The following is a 19,847-nucleotide window of genomic DNA, read 5'->3' as shown; positions in this document are numbered from 1 at the left end:
ATTAATTTCTCTCTTATTCCATATGAATTTATTCAATTGACTTCCCACCATACCAGCTTTGCTGATTCTGTTGTCGATTTCTATATTACAAACTTTGGTAAGAACACAGAAAATAAATATCAGGATAGTGGTAAAACATTTAGAAAAATCTTAGAAACGGAAGAAAGAGTATACTGGAAAAGGATTCAGAGATGGTGAAGGTAATAAAAACTGAGGATAGATATTCTAGACTTCTGGAGTAATTATTTTGAAAAGCTGCTAAAAAAAAAGTGCCAGCACAGTGGTAGAAAAGACTCAAAAGGATTGCAATCAGAAATTCATATTCGTACTTGAAGTTGAAAATGCCATCAAAAACCTGAAATATGGAAAAGTTTTACAGTGGCTGCACTGCATAATTCAGAAGGTCTGGTTAGAGGGGTCAAATTCTGGATAAGTGGAGAAGCTCTTATAGAACTCATTTATGAGAAACAGCCAAGAAAAATTGTGAAAGAGAAGCTTGGTGAAGAACAAGCTGCATTCAGGCCAAATAGAGGTTGTCAAGATCAGATTTTTACTTTTATATAAATAGTTGAGAAATCTTGGGAATATAACAAGGATTTGTAAGTTTCATAGATCTGGAAAAGGCATGAGGTGCCCAGAGGAAAGCTCTTTAAAACGCTACATTATACGGTGTAAACGAGACAAATCAAAAAATCAGCTAACGCCTTTTTATTCCCGTATACGGGAGTAGGCGAGGCCATTTAGCCCTATCTGATGACTTTTGGAGACTGAGTGGGCAGTTCAATCTCCACTGGTACCCAATCAGAGACAGATGGCCCAAAGCTATCACTAATTAAGCGGTACGCAGTGAAGAGAGACGGCTCAAATGTGCCACCATCTCGTGGTCCCTAACCCTAACACAATATATTTAATGTCTGAAATAATGTGGGTTCTACGGTCGATTTTCTTGAGTTTACAGGACGAAAAATCCGAGTTTCCGGGAGGAAAAACCTGCTTGCCCGTGCCAGAGATCGACTAACTCGAGACATTATATTGAAAAATAGTCTATTTAAGCTGTTAGTCAGCAGTTAGAATTGAAGTAAATACAGGAAGATGGTTCAATGTTTGATGTAAATCAGGTGTGCATCAAGAATGCACATTATCTCCATGATCACATTATGAAGGAAAGTGGATATTAAATCTAATATCAAAATTTGCAATGTTAATCTTAGTTCTTTACTTTATGCAGATGATGCCATACTTCTGAATAGATCCAGTACAAGTCTGCAAGATTCCCTAAATTGAATAACTGTTTTAATAAATTTAGTATGAAAATCAGCAATAAAAAAAAAAGACAATGAAAATAGGCTGAAACATTAAAGACATCAGCTGTATCCTGAATGGTGAACCAAGTAAAACAAGGAAAACATTTCAGCTATTTAGGCACAATTTTTAGTGAAAATGACAAATTAAATATGGAAATAAACAATAGAATAAGTAAAGCAGGCATAGTAGGAAGTCAGCTGAATAAATTTATATGGAATAAGAAAGAAATTAGTCAAAACACTAAATTAGCTGTATACAAGGCAGTGTTCAAACCAGTTTAACTTATGGATCTGAGAGAGCTTGGTTAGAAATAAAACACGTGATCAAATGCTGGAGCACCACAGATATGAAAGTTCTGAGAAAGATTAGTGAAGTGAACAAACAGCATCAATGGCAGTAGTGTATTAAAAATGAGGAGATTAGGAAAGAACTTGGCATTGTTAACATTCAGGAATGTGTTAGCAGAGCTAATTTTAGATGGTATGGTCACTTAATCAGAATGAGAAAATAACGATCAGAAAAACAAGTGTTTCTTATCAGGTTGGCAGGAAAAGGCCCACAGGAAGACCAAGATGTAGGTGGATTGATACAGTAAAAAAAAAGTGCCTTGGAAGGCAGAAATAAGTGATAATGTTGGCATCTTTGATAGATAACAGATTAATTTGTAGGAAAACTGTTGAATGGAAATCAGTAATGGTGCAACTTTTTCATGCAATACTATCATAATGTCATGTACACCCCATGGGGGTACATATCAAGAATTTGATGATAATGAAAGAATTAAATAGCCAATTTAATAAATTTGTCAAAAAAAAACCTCAGATGACAAGGGAAAAAAAAATCTTTCTATTGTGCAATAGCATAAATGCAACTATCATCAAAAAATCTATAGCAACTAGTGTCCTTACAAGACACTAGTGTGCTACTAGTTTTGCAAAACCTCAAATATGTGCAAACAATATAAAAGATAAAAAGTCCTAACATAAGACAACATTACATTCACTGGACAAATTCCAAAGGCAAATAAGTATGGATGTGGAAGTTATACTGAAAGTGAGGAGATAAATTTCATTATGCTCAGTTATCACTAAATGACCACAATCATTTATATTTAGATAATCATGCATGAGAAAAACATTTTTGTGTGCATGAATGTGTGGGGATAATTTGAAGGCAATATTCTATCAGGAATGAACAATAGATAAATTCCATTCTTGCTCAGCATGAATGGAATTTATCTCCTCACAAATATGCCATTTTATCAAGTAGAAGAATAATAAATTATTTAACAAACTTTTTAAATCTCTAATTTTCTGAAAACAATATGTCAGGGGATATTCAGGCAACAGCAATCAGGGAAAAGAAGAAAAGAACAGTTATAGCATTCTTGAAAGGTAAAAAATTTCAAGGAAAGCAATGTGAAAATACAATTAACATGGAAAGAACACACAAATAAAAGTATAACTCAAAAGTTTTAAAAAGAACCAAAATCAAGCACTTTTATATGAAAAGACTGAAAAACACAACTATCAGTGTGAATAACTTTAGGGACACAATTGCAAAATCTGAAGAAAATATTAATTCAGCCAGATGAGCATGTTGGGAAGTTGTCTGTAAGTACAGAAAAATTCTGAACTTTTCATGGTGGACTTAAAGAGCTACTCCATGGGGGGGGGGGGGGGAATCCAAGTTCCTGGTAAGAAATTAGCATGTGCCCTTAAAGAATACAGAGAAAAATGCAATTTAGCTAATTTACAAGTAATATCACCTAATCAAAATAATACAGATAATCACTTTGAAAATTATTAAAAAGTAGTGGCATAAAAGTAGTAGAAAATATCCAGAAGAAATTTAATCATGAGTACATCTGGAAGGAGAAAAAGGTTAGGTGTAAATGTGAAAAATAGTGAAGATTATACTTAATCAGAAATAAATATGGAAGTATAAAGTTTTACAGTGCCTAAACTGCATAATTTAGAAGACTTGACCAGAAGATAAAATTCTAAAAGAATGGAGTAGAGCTTTTAGTAGTCCCAATTTACAAAAAGGGAAATAAAACTGAATGAGAGAATTGTACAGGAATTTCTCCATTTAATGTTCCAAGTCAGATATATACAAGCATATTTAAGCTAAAAAAAATTGTGCTAGAAAAACCAAGGGAAAAAGTAGGGTTCGGGCCAAATAAGAATTGCCAAGACCAAATTTTACTTTAAGATGAATAGTTGGGAATGCAGAAAGGACCAGTGTTTTAAGTTTTGAGATCCAGAAAAAGGCATATAATAAGGTGTCCAAGTGGGGTGCTTAAGGGTCAAAGCTGTATAACTGAGAGGAGACCTCCACATAGCCTTTCAAGGAATGCGGAGAACTGACCAGGGCTTCTGACATAATGTCCAATCCTCACATTCTCGTGGTGCACCCTGTTGGGTATCTACTTGGATACTGAACGAACGAGGATGGGTTGGCAATTTGGGATTTAGCCGACAAATTGTATTCTTATTGGTTAAACCAAAATAAAAAATGATGGTACAGCATGACAAAATTTCATGCCGGCTAGAGCATCGCCCGGTTAAACAAGGCCCCCGTTGTTTTCGCCAGGGAACCAGGGCAAACAGCGAAAAGTCAGCTACGGGAACAAATCTGAAAACAAACCTAACTCAACATCACCAGAGTTAAAGATCGGTACTATCAATGTAAGAAGCCTGAATGGAAAAGAAATGGAGCTAGCTGAGAAATTAGATAAGTACCAGATCGACTTAATAGGGGTGACTGAAACAAAAAAGACCAAAACTGGTGAGATCTTTCTGAGCAATAAATACAAAATGTTATATTCAGGCAATGACAATCAAGGAAAAGAAGGAATAGCCATAGTATTCAACACAAAATATGAGGCTAATCTTCTCGAATGGCAGTCAGTCTCAAGTACAGTAATGTGGGCAAATATGAGAATGGGGAACTGGACAATGAGACTTATTTGTGCCTATGGTCCCACAGAAGGTTCTACTAAGGCTGAAATGGAGGAATTTTTTGAGGCTTTAGAAAAAGCCACTGATACAATGAAAAAGGAAAAGTTGGTCCTTGTTGGGGATCTAAATAGCAGAGTAGAAAATGATTGTGAGACATACAAAAATATTTTGGGAAAATTTGGAGAAAAGAGCAAAGCTAATAATAATGGCAAATATCTGTTGGATTTCTGCTCAGGACATGAACTGGTTATTAATAACACCATGTTCCAACATAAAAATGTGCACAAATTCACAAGGAGAGAAGAGGCAAGGAATAACAAAAGTCTTATTGACTATGTTATTGTTGATAATGATGTTTTCTCCCTGGTGCAGGACACCAGAGTGTATAGAGGATTTGAAATTGGAAGTGATCACTATTTAGTCTTGAGCAGGATTAAATTGAATTTCATATTGAAAAGAATAACATGTAAGAAAGTTTTAAAGCGAATAAAATTTGAGCAGCTCTCAGATGTGAACTGTAGACCAAAATACACAAAGATTATTGAAGAAAAAATGAAAGTGTTTGAGAACAGGAATCAAACATTGGAGATTCAGTGGCAAACTTTGAAGAAAACATTGATTAATTCTGCCAGAGAGGCATGTGGTGAGGTTGCCTGTAAGGATAAAAAAATCAGAACTCCCTGGTGGACACAGGAAGTTAAAGAGGCAGTGAAGGAAAAGAAGAAAGCATATCAAAAGTTCCTGCAAATAAGTCAGCTTGTGCTCTTAGAGAATATAGAGACAAATGCAAGAATGCGTAAAACTAGCTAAACAAAAGTCATGGGAGGACTTTGGCAAGAATATAGAAAATAAATATCTAGAAGGTGGCAAAATATTCTGGAGGTTGTTGAAGAAGCTTAGGAATGGGGTAAAGTGTGCTGTAAAAGGAGTTAGAGATGATAAAGGTGACATGAAAACAGGAGAAAAAGATATCCTTGAAGTATGGAGTAATTACTTTGAAAAACTGCTAAAGGAAACAAGCAGTGATGACAGCACAGTGGTAAAAAACACTGACCAGGCTTGCAGTCAGGAATACATATCCCTACTTGAAGTAGAAAAAGCCATCAAAGGCTTGAAATGTGGAAAGGCAGCAGGAGTAGATGATATTCGACCAGAAATGCTGAAGTATGGTGGTGTGAGAGTCTTACAGTGGCTGCACTGCATAGTTCAGAAGGCCGGGACAGAGGGACGAATTCCTGATGATTGGAGTAGATCTCTCATAGTACCCATATATAAAAAGGGAAATAAAACTGCATGTGAGAATTACAGAGGTATTTCCCTACTGAGTGTTCCTGGCAAGATCTATGCAAGTATACTTGAGAAACGGTTGAGAAGAATTGTGGAAGAAAAGCTTGGTGAAGAACAAGCTGGATTCAAGCCAAATAGAGGCTGTCAGGATCAGATCTTCACTTTACAACAAATAGTCGAGAAAGCAGTCTTTATTCTTATTAATTAGTCTTTATTTGAGTTGTAAGTCAGCAGTTAGAATTGAAGGAAGTACAGGAAGATGGTTTAATGTTAAATCTGGTGTGAGACAAGGATGTACATTATCCCTTCTGTTATTCATTATCTATATGGATCACATTATGAAGGAAAATGGTATTAAACATGATATCAAACTTGGAGATGCTGATGTCAGCTCTTTGCTTTATGCGGATGATGTTATACTTCTAAATAAATCCGCTACAAGTCTGCAAGATTCTCTGACTAAACTGAATAGCTGTTGTAATAGATATGGTATGAAGGTCAGCAATAAAAAGACAAAGACAATGAAAATGTCAAATGCGTTGTGAATGGAGAACCTGTGGAACAAGTAAAACATTTCAGCTATTTAGGCACGATTTTTACTGAAGATGGTAAATTAAATATAGAAATAGACAACAGAATCAGCAAAGCTGGTATGGTGGGAAGTCAATTGAATAAATTCATATGGAATAAGAAAGAAATTAGTCGGAACACTAAATTAGCTGTATACAAGACAGTGTTCAAACCAGTTTTAACTTATGGATCTGAGAGCTGGGTCAGAAGTAAAACACTTGATCAAAGACTAGAGACCACAGATATGAGAGTCCTGTGAAAGATTATAGGTGTGAACAGATGGCATCAATGGTAATATATCATATTAAAAACGAGGATATTAGGAAAGAACTTACATTGTCAGCATCCAGGGATGCATTAGCAGAGCTAATCTCAGGTGGTATGGTCACTTAAACAGAATGGACGAGGAAAGATTAGCAAAACAAGTGTTCTCTGCCAGGTTGGCAGCAAAACGACCCAGAGGAAGACCAAGATATAGGTGGATTCATACGGTACAAAGTGCCTTAGATGATAGAAATATAAGATCTGATAATGTTGGAGTCTTGACAAGTAACAGACTGATTTGGAGGAAAATTGTAGATAGGAAATTAATAAAGATGCAATTTTTTTTTCATGTAGTACTATCATATCCTGTACACCCCTTGAGGGTACATAGCAGGTATTTGATGATGATGAAGGAAAGTTGTTCACAACTCTGCAATTATATGATGTAAATGGAACATTATATAAAGCAATATATAACTGAAGATAGTCTAGTAAAATGAGACACCAGACCTGGCTATATACTATCACCACAGTTATTTATCATCTATGTGGATCCCATAAAAAAGTGGAATTAAACCTGATATTAAAATTGGAGATATTAAACTCAGCTCTTTGCTTAAATAAATTAGTATACAAGTCTTTGGAACTCTTTAAATAAATTGAATAATGTGACAAATTTGAAAGAAAATCAACAAGAGAAAACCAAAAATGGTAGAAGTAATGGTAGATTGTAGGAACTCATGTTCCTAAAATCTTAATTTTTAGTAGAGGTGGCAAATTAAATATGGAAACAGATAAAAGAATAAGCAAAGTTGGTATAGCACGAAGCTAGCTGAATAAATTTATATTTTAGCTAAAAAAATAAAAGACTAAACATAGCATTACATAAAGATGCCATTTGAACCAATTTTAACTTAAGGCTCTGAAAGTCAGGTTGAGGAAATTAGGTGAATGAACAGAATGCAATCAATAGCATAATCATAATAAATATGCAGATCTTAGAGATGAACTTAACATTATTAGAATTCAAGAATTGCTGACAGCAATTGTAAGATGGTAATGGTCGTTCAATATGTTTTCTTAACAGAAAGATGTTAAGAAAACATGTAAATGATACACGAATAGCATGAAATGATCCCAGAGGAAGAACAAGTGGATTTATGAAGTAGTCTTATAAGAATAAAATGTAAGCATGTTTTTTTTTTTTAAAAAAAAAAGCTGAAATAATGCATTAATTTGGAAAAAAATTGCTAATGATCACGGTACAATGATACTATCCCATACACCTCTTAAGGGTACATATAAGGAATTGATAATGATGATAACAGATCCAAAAGACCAAAGACCAATTTTCACAATACAGACTGGACAACTAGGTAGAAATTAATCACACACTTGATCTCAAACACAATTATCCTTACAAGAATTAGAAGAGTGAACAAGATGATACCACCGGCACGGCACAGCCACATTAAAAATGAAATCGGAAAAGAACTCAATATAAAGTTTCAAGAATGTGCAATGACAGCTAATCTATGATCAGAATGGTAGATAAAAATATAGGTGAACCGATGCCATTATTAGTTTTTCTGATTAAACATGTTGAATTGAAGCTGTTGGTTTCAGAGTTATCACTGCACATATTTTCTCCCAGAAATTTGGGATCTAGCAAAAGAGACAGAGAATGCAAAATTAACAGACAAAAATACTATGTAATGGGAAGTGGATGGCAGTAGTGGTGGTAGTAGTAGACAGCGCAGCATGTAGATTGGTGTGGTGCAGAGTAATAATATTTCACATAGGCATATCAAACTATACAACTACAAAATGTCAATGAGAACACACTTCATTCAGTTTCGTTGAAAAGCTTCACCATGATATTTATATAATGGGGAAAAAAGATTATTAAGAGAAATAAATCTGAATGTCTGCAGACCAGCAGCACACTGATTAAAGAGGCACCAAATAGTTATAAATAAAAATCAATGGCTAAAATTGTAAAGTATTAAGATAAAATGTATTATAATACATTAGAATATAATCAGTATGATGAACAAGCATTTTGTAACCAGCCAGGTGGTTGCTATATATTTTTGTTCTTAGAAGTTAAAAATTAAACCCCACCTTCTGAAACATCATGGTTATTTGTTTGTTACAGGCTTGCTAAAATAAATAGCTAAGTACTGCTCAATGATTTCAAAACATAATTGTCAATCAGATAAAAAATTAAAATAAAAATGTAACGTGAATACAGCCAAGCCAAAACTCAAGTGCCTGCATACTGCATTTAAGATAAAAAAAAAAAAAAAAAAAAAAAAAATGTCAACACACATTTAAAAGAACTTACAAATAATTGGCTTCCTCTTCTCAATATTTCCCCATCAATTTTGGAGTACTCTGGGACTGTACCATTACCTACTCTTCTTTTTCTTTATATAAATAACCTATTACTACCCAAATCCTATCCATAGCTTTGCTGATGTCAGTATAATCCATTCTTCTTTATTTAGTAAACCATATAGTACACAATCATCTCAGGCTTCAAGATCTTCCATAACTAATATCTTAAACTCTTACCTTGTATATTCTTCAAGGCAAGGATAAAATTGACATTCAATGTTAACAAAACCCATTCCTCTCTTATTTCTCATAAGAATGATCACATTCACTTCTTACTGCAGATAATACCCAGATCTCCAAACATAATTTCTTTTCTTCTACTTCTCACCTATATGCAGCTAACACTGCAGAAATTAGAACTCTACCCAACTTTGGAATGCTGAAAACCCCCAATGAATGCTTGATACTATTCAGAAGAGTGCAATCCATTTGCCCATTTTCTTCCAAGACACAAACAACTTTAAGTGAACATCCATTTACTGACCAGCTTCAAACTTAATGAACCAACTTCTCTTCATCCTCTTTCATTTATCACAGAATACCTTCCTCTCTCTCTCTCTCTCTCTATATATATATATATATATATATCTTTTAAAAAACTATACTGTATTAGTGTTCATATCCAATGTGAATATAAAAAAAAGGTAAAAGAACTCTAAAAAAGGTAATAGAGATGACCCTAAAAACTATAGAGGTATCAGTATACTAAATTCCTGTTACAAAATATATAGCAGAATCTTAAATAGCAAACTAAGGAAATAGTCTGAAAACTTTATTTTAGAAGTACAGAATGGATTTAGAAAAGGACGATCATGTATAGACCCAGCCTTTTGCCTAAAATTAATAATAGAGAAAAGAAGAGAATACAATTTAGAAACACATATTGCATTTATTGACTTTGAAAAATGCATTTGACAAAGTTAAAAGAAATATATTTAATACATTAAAAGAAAGACAAATATCAAATAATATCCTAAAAGCTATCACAAGTATATATGAAAATAATCAAATATAAATAAGATTAAATCACGAGCTATCATATACGAGAGTTGCTGAGAGGGGACATCCTTGTCGGATGTCCCCTCTCAGCTACTTTTTTTAATATTTACTTAAATGAAATAATAATAAAATGGAATAAAAATACACATCAAGGAATTAAACTTTCTCCTACAGTGAACTTAAACACCCTCCTTTTTGCCGATGACCAAATAATAATTACAAATTCTGAAGATAACTTACAGAAAGCTATTTTAGATCTAAATGAGATATCCAAAGATTATGGTATGATAATATCAACAGAAAAATCAAAGCCTTTAAAGGACAAGATCCAGCAAGAACTAAAATAGTAATAGATAACAAGATCTTAGAACAGGTGAATTCATTTAACTACCTGGGATGTATGATCACATATGAAAATAAAAAAGATATAAACATAAAAATTGCAAAATATTTAAAAATAACAGGTGTAATTAACTCTATATTTAAACCAAACCTAGTTCAAAAACAAACCAGACTAAAAGTATACAATACATTAGCCCTACCAGTCTTAATGTATGGAAGCGAAATCTGGACAATAAAACAAAAAGACAAAGATTAATAACAGCAGAAATGAAGTTTATGAGAAAAACTGCAAAGTATACCCTATTTGATCACAAAAGAAATTATGAAAGAATTAAACCAAGAAACAGTAATAGAAAAAAATTAAAAAAATATAAACATAAATGGATGGAACATGTTCAAAGAATGAAAACAGAAAGATTACCAAAACAAACCATTACAAAAAAGAAAACCAGGACGTCCTCTTAAACGATGACTTCTAAGGCTGGAACAGATCATGCTAGGCCTAAATCCTTGATATGCATGATGATGATGATCCAATGTGAATAAGTTACCTCTTTCTTTGCAACATTTATATCATCTAGAATATTAGAAATTTTACACCCATTTATGTAAGATTACTGAAAAACAGATCATCTAAACATCATACTGTAAATTGCCCCATAAGTCTACCAATGGATTCATGAGGCATATGGTGTGAGAGGAAAAAGACACAATGTACTGATGAAAGAATATCTTAACTAGATATTTTGATTTGATTTGCTGAATAACCAAAACCTACCTTTTTTGACTGCAGCTACATACTGATCTACTGTTACTGGACCTCCTTTCTTATGATCTAGAAAAATATAAACCACATTTTTTAAAATAATATGCTTAAAAATTTAAATTCAGTAAAATTCGCTGAAAGCTTCACAATAATCTGATTAAGCATCCTAATATTCTAAATAATTGATGCTATTTTAAAAACTGATTATGCTTAAAGTTGAAATGCCCATTTTTCTAAATAGAAAGTTGCTAAATTTTAATTTATCCCCCATGCTACCAAACAGTTATAGGACATCAATTACCATTACTGGCAATATAATACCATATCAAATTTGTCAACATCAATATAAGTTAAACTTTGTTAGTATGTATTACTTCTAGGCCTCCATATCCAGACGACTCATCATGATAGGGCAAATTCTCACAGACTAGAATGCACATAACATACCTTGACTTGAAAACAGTCAGCATTCAAGCATTTGCCACCGCCTAATCTAGTAATGCCACTCATTCAATGCTTGGCATGCACAAAATCTCCTTTTCACTTTTATTTTTACTCACATGACTTTCACACAATACATTCCCTTAATCTGCCCTTGTATTCAACATTGCTTAGTCTCTCACTTCTGCAAACTATCACACATATATCAAGGTAATGAGATTGTCAGGATATGGTCAATTAATGTCTTATATAGTGGAACTATTACTCCCTTATCCCTACTTATCAGTCCTTTTCAATATAGTGGCAATTTGCTAGGTTACTTACAATTTTTGTAATGTGTTCCCTGAACACACAATCTCCCTATCCACCAACACTCCAGGATCCTTCATCTGTTCGATCTCCTGGAGCAAACCTCCAATACAATACATTTTGTTCCATCTTCCCTTGTCAAAGTGCATGACTTTACACTTAGCAACAATGAACTGACTTCTTATTCATCTGCCCAAAGAATCAACCTATTCAAAACCTGCTCATAACAATACTACATCAGAACTTCCTGAAATTGCTCTTTCCACTTTAGCACCATCAGCAAACAAATGAATATCTCCTTCCAAACCCTGAATTTTTTCATCAGTATACAGATTAAACAATGGTAGCAGAAGGCAGAAGAGTGTTACCTTTCCTTTCGAGGCATCATACCCTCATACAAAACTTGTTGGTTCTCTTGACCAACCATTCCTATAACTAGGTTACCAATCAATATCCATCCCCCATCTTTTTCAACAGTAATATGTGTCATGTGATCTATCACATGCATCTGCAAAATGGAGAAAAATCACCTTGTAATGATCTTCCCTGTGCAAAAATGTAATCAGGTTTCTGAAACAAGACCTCCCATTACAATCCATGCTACTCTCTAGAAAGTCTAGCCACATTAATTTAAGTTTATATCTGTCAAAAACAAACCATTTCACTGCTGCCACACCTAATACACAAACTAGCCTAATAGTATGACACTACCAACTTCTCTCTTATGCAGTGAACTGTTTTTTCATCTTTCCACTTCTCCTGTTGCCAGTCTCTTGTTGAACAGCAAAGTCAAGAACATTGTTAGTTCTTTTGCACATTCTCTTAATATACATGGCAATATTGCATTAGGCACTAACATCAGGCTTACTTAAAATTTTAAACACTTTTCCTAAAATGCTGATATCCTCATATTTAAACACTCAACTTGAAATACACTAACAAAATACTCACTGAACATTTCCACTATAACTTCAGCAGATGTGACATGTGAATCTTAGCAACAAATTCAATTTTCCATGTTCATCCCTTCTACTAAAAAATCAGCAGAATTATATCAGATTTCATTTTACTGTCTAAACGAATCATCTTTTATATGCCAATTTCGCCTTCCTCACTACACTTGTCGCGCCCTTAGCCTGTGCCTTCTACTCCTAATGCCCGAGGATGCCCTGTTTTTCACATCTTCATTTTCTTTCTCTACAGTTCCTGCAAAATTCCATGATTAGTCCATTTCACTTCCACTCTATCTGACATAGTAATTATAGGAATAATCTAGCACTGTCATCAATAACTGATCATGAACAAACTTCCAGTCATTAGTGATTTCTCTCAACTGATCAGGCCATGATAAGTCACCAATCTAGTACCTTAGTTTGTCATAGTCTGCATATCTCTTTTATTCAGTGAAGCTTGCACCAGCTAACTGTTGGCATTATAGTGACTTCATTCATTATCGCCATAAGGGACATCATTAAATCTAATATACATATCCCATGTGTATTGCAAAATAGTTATCCTTAAGCAGGAATTCTTTTGCTTTGTTTACATGTTCTTTCTTGTTTCCACAGTTAGTCACCCATTATCATCACCTACTTGTCACTTACTAGCTTCAATTATCTTGTACATACTCAAGGCTTCTTTTTAACGAGAAATAAAAACATCAAGATTAAATCATCTTCATTCCATCACTTAAAGATAGCAAAGAATACATGAAATATTTTAGACTAGTAATATAATGGATATAGCTACATGCTATATCCATTATATTCTCAGATTTTAACCCTATTGTATATCAGCAATGTGAATGGCTAAAGTCTAGATAATCCCAAAACCCTGTTCTAGAGACCCATCATGAAATTTTTTCCAAGATATATCAGACCTCCAATAAACAAGGTGTTTATCTCATGCCAAGTAATGAGATTCATCCACCACCAAAAGACATTTAAAAAGTTCCACTGTGGGTGTGGATCTTTCAAAGTCATTGCCTACTGTTTGGAGCTAAGCACTCAATCAACCAAGTGGGCAACAGAATGAAGACTGAAAATTTTGCAAGGTTTCATATTTATTTTTATTTATGCACCTAAAGATTACTCATTAAAGTTGTTTTAATGAATAATCATAGCGCAAGAAATAATCTGTACTGCTTCTTACTACGCTATTTTAAATAACCTTTAAATACTCTGAAGATAAGAGACACTTAACTAGAATGACAACTATTTAATGAATTATAGAAAAGTGTTCATTGAGTAAAAAAGGATGGTATGTTGAAATAATCCCAGAATTAAAAACCTGAGAGTAAACTGCAGAATGGTTGGCTAAATTTAACTTACTTATTCTCCAACTAACAGACTGGGAGTTGGAATCCCACTATGGGCATGAATATTTGTGACTGTCTTTAGGTGTGAGATAAATTTCATCGTCCAGTGTGAGACCTCCACACTGCTTATTGGAGGCCTGAAGTGGTTCCCAAACATGTGTGGATGGGAGTTGCATTTAAAAAATAAACAGAATGAACAAGTTTTTTCTCCCTAAAACTTTAAATTTGTAAAGCAGGAAATGGCTAATGTTAAATCCTCACCAAGTATTTCTTTTGACACAGTCATCATCATCATCAAATTCCTGCCATGTACCCTCAAGGGGTGTACAGGATATGATAGTACTACATGACAAAAATTACATCATTACTAACTTCCTATCTACAATTTTCCTCCAAATCAGTCTGTTACTTGTCGAGACTCCAACATTATCAGATCTTATATTTCTATCATCTAAGGCACTTTGTACCGCATCAATCCACCTATATCTTGGTCTTCCTCTGGGTCGTTTTGCTGCCAACCTGGCAGAGAACACTTGTTTTGCTAATCTTTCCTCGCCCATTCTGTTTAAGTGACCATACCACCTGAGATTAGCTCTGCTAATGCATTCCTGGATGCTGACAATGTCAAGTTCTTTCCTAATATCCTCGTTTTTAATATGATTTTGCCATTGATGCCATCTGTTCACACCTATAATCTTTCTCAGGACTCTCATATCTGTAGTCTCTAGTCTTTGGTCAAGTGTTTTACTTCTGACCCAGCTCTCAGATCCATAAATTAAAACTGGTTTGAACACTGTCTTGTATACAGCTAATTTAGTGTTCCGACTAATTTCTCTCTTATTCCATATGAATTTATTCAATTGACTTCCTACCAGTGAAGGAAAAGAAGAAAGCATATCAAAAGTTCCTGGCAAATAAGTCAGCTTTTACTCTTACAGAATACAGAGACAAATGTAAGAAAGCTAAACAGTGTGTAAAACTAGCTAAACAAAAGTCATGGGAGGACTTTGGCAAGAATATAGAAAATAAATATCAAGAAGGTGGCAAAATATTCTGGAGGTTGTTGAAGAAGCTTAGGAATGGAGGAAAGAGTGCTGTAAAAGGAATTAGAGATGATAAAGGTGAAATGAAAACAGGAGAAAAAGATATCCATGAAGTATGGAGTAATTACTTTAAAAAACTGCTAAATGAAACAAGCAGTGATGACAGCACAGTGATAAAAAACACTGACCAGGCATGCAGTCAGGAATACATATCCATACTTGAAGTAGAAAAAGCCATCAAAGGCTTGAAATGTGGAAAGGCAGCAGGAGTAGATGATATTCCACCAGAAATGCTGAAGTATGGTGGTATAAGAGTCTTACAGTGGCTGCACTGCATAGTTCAGAAAGCCTGGACAGAGGGACGAATTCCCGATGATTGGAGTAGAGCTCTCATAGTACCCATATATAAGAAGGGAAATAAAACTGCATGTGAGAATTACAGAGGTATTTCCCTACTGAGTGTTCCTGGCAAGAGCTATGCAAGTATACTTGAGAAACGGTTGAGAAGAATTGTGGAAGAAAAGCTTGGTGAAGAACAAGCTGGATTCAGGCCAAATAGAGGTTGTCAGGATCAGATCTTCACTTTACGACAAATAGTCGAGAAAGCATGGGAATATAACAAAGATCTGTATTTAAGTTTTGTCGATTTGGAAAAGGCATATGACAAGGTGCCAAGAGAGAAGCTATTCAATACGCTTCAGTTATATGGTGTCAATGGGGCATTATATCAAGCAATACTTAGTCTTTATTTGAGTTGTGAGTCAGCAGTTAGAATTGAAGGAAGTACAGGAAGATGGTTTAATGTTAAATCTGGTGTGAGACAAGGATGTACATTATCCCCTCTGTTATTCATTATCTATATGGATCACATTATGAAGGAATGTGGTATTAAACCTGATATCAAAATTGGAGATGTTAATGTCAGCTCTTTGCTTTATGCGGATGATGTTATACTTCTAAATAAATCCGCTACAGGTCTGCAAGATTCTCTGACTAAATTGAATAGCTGTTGTGATAGATATGGTATGAAGGTCAGCAATAAAAAGACAAAGACAATGAAAATAGGCAGAATCATTGAAAATGTCAACTGTGTTGTGAATGGAGAACCTATGGAACAAGTAAAACATTTCAGCTACTTAGGCACAATTTTTACTGAAGATGGTAAACTAAATATAGAAATAGACAACAGAATCAGCAAAGCTGGTATCGTGGGAAGTCAATTGAATAAATTCATATGGAATAAGAAAGAAATTAGTTGGAACACTAAATTAGCTGTATACAAAACTGTGTTCAAACCAGTTTTAACTTATGGATCTGAGAGCTGGGTCAGAAGTAAAACACTTGACCAAAGACTAGAGACCGCAGATATGAGAGTCCTGAGAAAGATTAGAGGCATGAACAGATGGCATCAATCTCAATATCATATTAAAAATGGGGATATTAGGAAAGAACTTGACATTGTCAGCATCCAGGAATGCGTTAGCAGAGCTAATCTCAGATGGTATGGTCACTTAAATAGAATGGGCGAAAAAAGATTAGCAAAACAAGTGTTCTCTGCCAGCTTGGCAGGGAAACGACCCAGAGGAAGACCAAGACATAGGTGGATTGATAGGGTACAAAGTGCCTTAGACGATAGAAATATAAGATCTGATAATGTTGGAGTTTTGACAAGTAACAGACTGATTTGGATGAAAATTGTAGATAGGAAGTTAGTAATGATGTAATTTTTTCATGTAGTACTGTCATATCCTGTACACCCCTTGAGGGTACATGGCAGGAATTTGATGATGGTGATGATGATGACTAATTTCTCTCTTATTCCACATGAATTTATTCAATTGACTTCCCACCATACCACCTTTGCTGATTCTGTTGTCTATTTCTATATTTAATTTACCATCTTCAGTAAAAAATCGTGACTAAGTAGCTGAAATGTTTTACTAGTTCCACAGGTTCTCCATTCACAACACAGTTGACATTTTCAACGATTCTGCCTATTTTCATTGTCTTTGTCTTTTTTATTGCAGACCGTCATACCATATCTAGTAAAACAGTTATTCAATTTAGTCAGAGAATCTTGCAGACTTGTAGCAGATTTATTTAGAAGTACAACATCTTCCGCATAAAGCAAAGAGCTGATATTAACAGCTCCAATTTTGATATCATGTTTAATACCACTTTCATTCATAATGTGATCCATATAGATAATGAATAACAGAAGGGATAATGTACATCCTTGTCTCACACCAGATTTAACATTAAACCATCTTCCTGTACTTCCTTCAATTCTAACTGCTGACTTACAACTCAAATAAAGACTAAGTATTGCTTGATATAATGCCCCATTGACACCATATAACTGAAGCGTATTGAATAGCTTCTCTCTTGGCACCTTGCCTTTTCCAAATCGACAAAACTTAAATACAGATCTTTGTTATATTCCATTCTTTCTCGACTATATGTCATAAAGTGAAGATCTGATCCTGACAGCCTCTATTTGACCTGAATCCAGCTTGTTCTTCACCAAGCTTTTCTTCCACAATTCTTCTCAACCGTTTCTCAAGTATACTTGCATAGATCTTGCCAGGAACACTCAGTAGGGAAATACCTCTGTAATTCTCACATGCAGTTTTATTTCCCTTCTTATATATGGGTACTATGAGAGCTCTACTCCAATCATCTGGAATTCGTCCCTCTGTCCAGTCATTCTGAACTATGCAGTGCAGCCACTGTAACACTTTTATACCACCATACTTCAGCATTTCTGGTGGAATATCATCTACTCCTGCTGCCTTTCCACATTTCAAGCCTTTGATGGCTTTTTCTACTTCAAGTATGGATATGTATTCCTGACTGCATGACTGGTCAGTGATTTTTTATCACTGTGCTGTCATCACTGCTTGTTTCATTTAGCAAATTTTCAAAGTAATTACTCCATACTTCAAGGATATTTTTTTCTCCCATTTTCATTTCACCTTTATCATCTCTAACTCCTTTTACAGCACTCTTTCCTCCATTCCTAAGCTTCTTCAACAACCTCCAGAATATTTTGCTACCTTTTTGATATTTATTTTCTATATTCTTGCCAAAGTCCTCCCATGACTTTTGTTTAGCTAGTTTTACACAGTGTTTAGCATTCTTGCATTTGTCTCTATATTCTCTAAGAGCACAAGCTGACTTATTTGACAGGAACTTTTGATATGCTTTCTTCTTTTCCTTCACTACCTCTTTAACTTCCTGTGTCCACCAGGAAGTTCTGATTTTTTTATCCTTGCAGAAAACCTCACCACATGATGTTTTCTGCAAGGATAAAAAAATCAGGCTGAATCAATCAATGTTTTCTTCAGAGTTTGCCACTGAATCTCCACGATTTGATTCCTGTTCTCAAATTCGGTCATTTTTTCTTCAATAATCTTTGTGTATTTTAGTCTACAGTTCACATCTGAGAGCTGCTCAACTTTTATTCGCTTTAAAACTTTCTTACATGTCATTCTTTTCAATATGAAATTCAATTTTATCCTGCTCAAGACTAAATAGTGATCACTTTCAATTTCAAATCCTCTGTACACTCTAGTGTCCTGCACCAGGGAGAAAACATCACTATCAACAATAACATAGTTATCTTCTATCTGCTTGTATCCACCTACTCTGTGGGTGGTTATTACTAACAACATTGGAACATGTTGTTAGTAATAACCAGTCCATGTCCTGAGCAGAAATCCAACAGATATTTGCCATTATTATTAGCTTTGCTCTTTTCTCCAAATTTTCCCAAAATATTTTTGTATGTCTAACAATCATTTCCTACTCTGCTATTTAGATCCCCAACAAGGACCAACTTTTCCCTTTTCATTGTGTCAGTTGCTTTTTCTAAAGCATCAAAAAATCCCTCCGCTTCTACCTTAGTAGAACCTTCTGTGGGACCATATGCACAAATAAGTCTCATTGTCCAGTTCCCCATTCTCATATTTGCCCACATTACTCTACTTGAGACTGACTGCCATTCAAGAAGATTAGCCTCGTATTTTGCGTTGAATACTATGGCTACTCCTTCTTTTCCTTGATTGTCATTTCCTGAATATAACATTTTGTATTTATTGCTCAGAAAGATCTCACCAGTTTTTGTGTTTTTTGTTTCAGTCACCACTATTATGTCAATCTGGTACTTATCTAATTCCTCGGCTAGCTCTTTGCTTTTTCTTTGCCATTCAGGCTTCTTACGTTGATAGTACCGATCTCTAACTCTGGTTTTATGTTGGAGGTTTAATGGATTTTTTACAACACTCAGAAAGAATTAAATTAGAATTTAATACTCCTATATTTCGTCCTAGTCACTAGGACATCTACGGGGATTACAAAAACAATTAATGTAACATGCACACAAAAACTTACAATACTAAGCACAACCACGTGGGTGACACTAAAGTGCTATCTAGGTGGAGCGCCCTCTAAGGGCAGTAGTAGGTGGCCTGGAATGTAAGGTTGGACCTCTGGTGATGAGTGTTTCCCAAATCTTCGGAAGCTTAATGCAACCGTATTTGTTAAGATTTGGTTGGTTTCTGAGAGCTGCTGCTGCTTCTAAGAAAAGTCTCTTTCTTGAATTTGCTGTGGTGGAGCATGGTGGTTTTCTTCCATGATACTCTGTGGGTGGTGTCCAAAACATGGTCAGCCAAGCCTGAATGGCCATAGTTGTGTTTAACGATGTACAACTTGTGTTCCTACAGGCGGATGGATGCTGATCTGCCTGTCTGTCCAAAGTACGCAAGCTTACAGGAACAGGGTACTTTGTAAACTCCAGGCAGAGAGAGAGAGGGAGGAGCTGATCTTTCGTAGAACGGATA

At 34.8% G+C, this 19,847-nt stretch overlaps 1 protein-coding gene across 3 annotated transcripts in view; it reads right to left on the bottom strand.

The window, feature by feature from the left end:
- The window catches only part of LOC150101716 (ectonucleoside triphosphate diphosphohydrolase 5-like), a 171,750-nt gene that overhangs the window by 17,219 nt on the left and 134,684 nt on the right, over nt 1-19,847 (bottom strand). For all 3 annotated transcript variants that reach the window (XM_090400547.1, XM_090400545.1, XM_090400546.1), the window contains exon 12: nt 10,909-10,965. In XM_090400547.1, coding sequence (XP_090256673.1) covers nt 10,909-10,965 — 57 coding nt within the window. The remainder of the gene's footprint in view (nt 1-10,908; nt 10,966-19,847) is intronic.

Source organism: Typopeltis vanoorti, chromosome 11 (genome assembly GCF_054136105.1).
Source record: "Typopeltis vanoorti isolate ZY-2024b chromosome 11, IOZ_Tvanoo_1.0, whole genome shotgun sequence".
NCBI lineage: Eukaryota > Metazoa > Arthropoda > Arachnida > Uropygi > Thelyphonidae > Typopeltis > Typopeltis vanoorti.
This window is presented reverse-complemented; position numbering and strand designations above follow the sequence as displayed.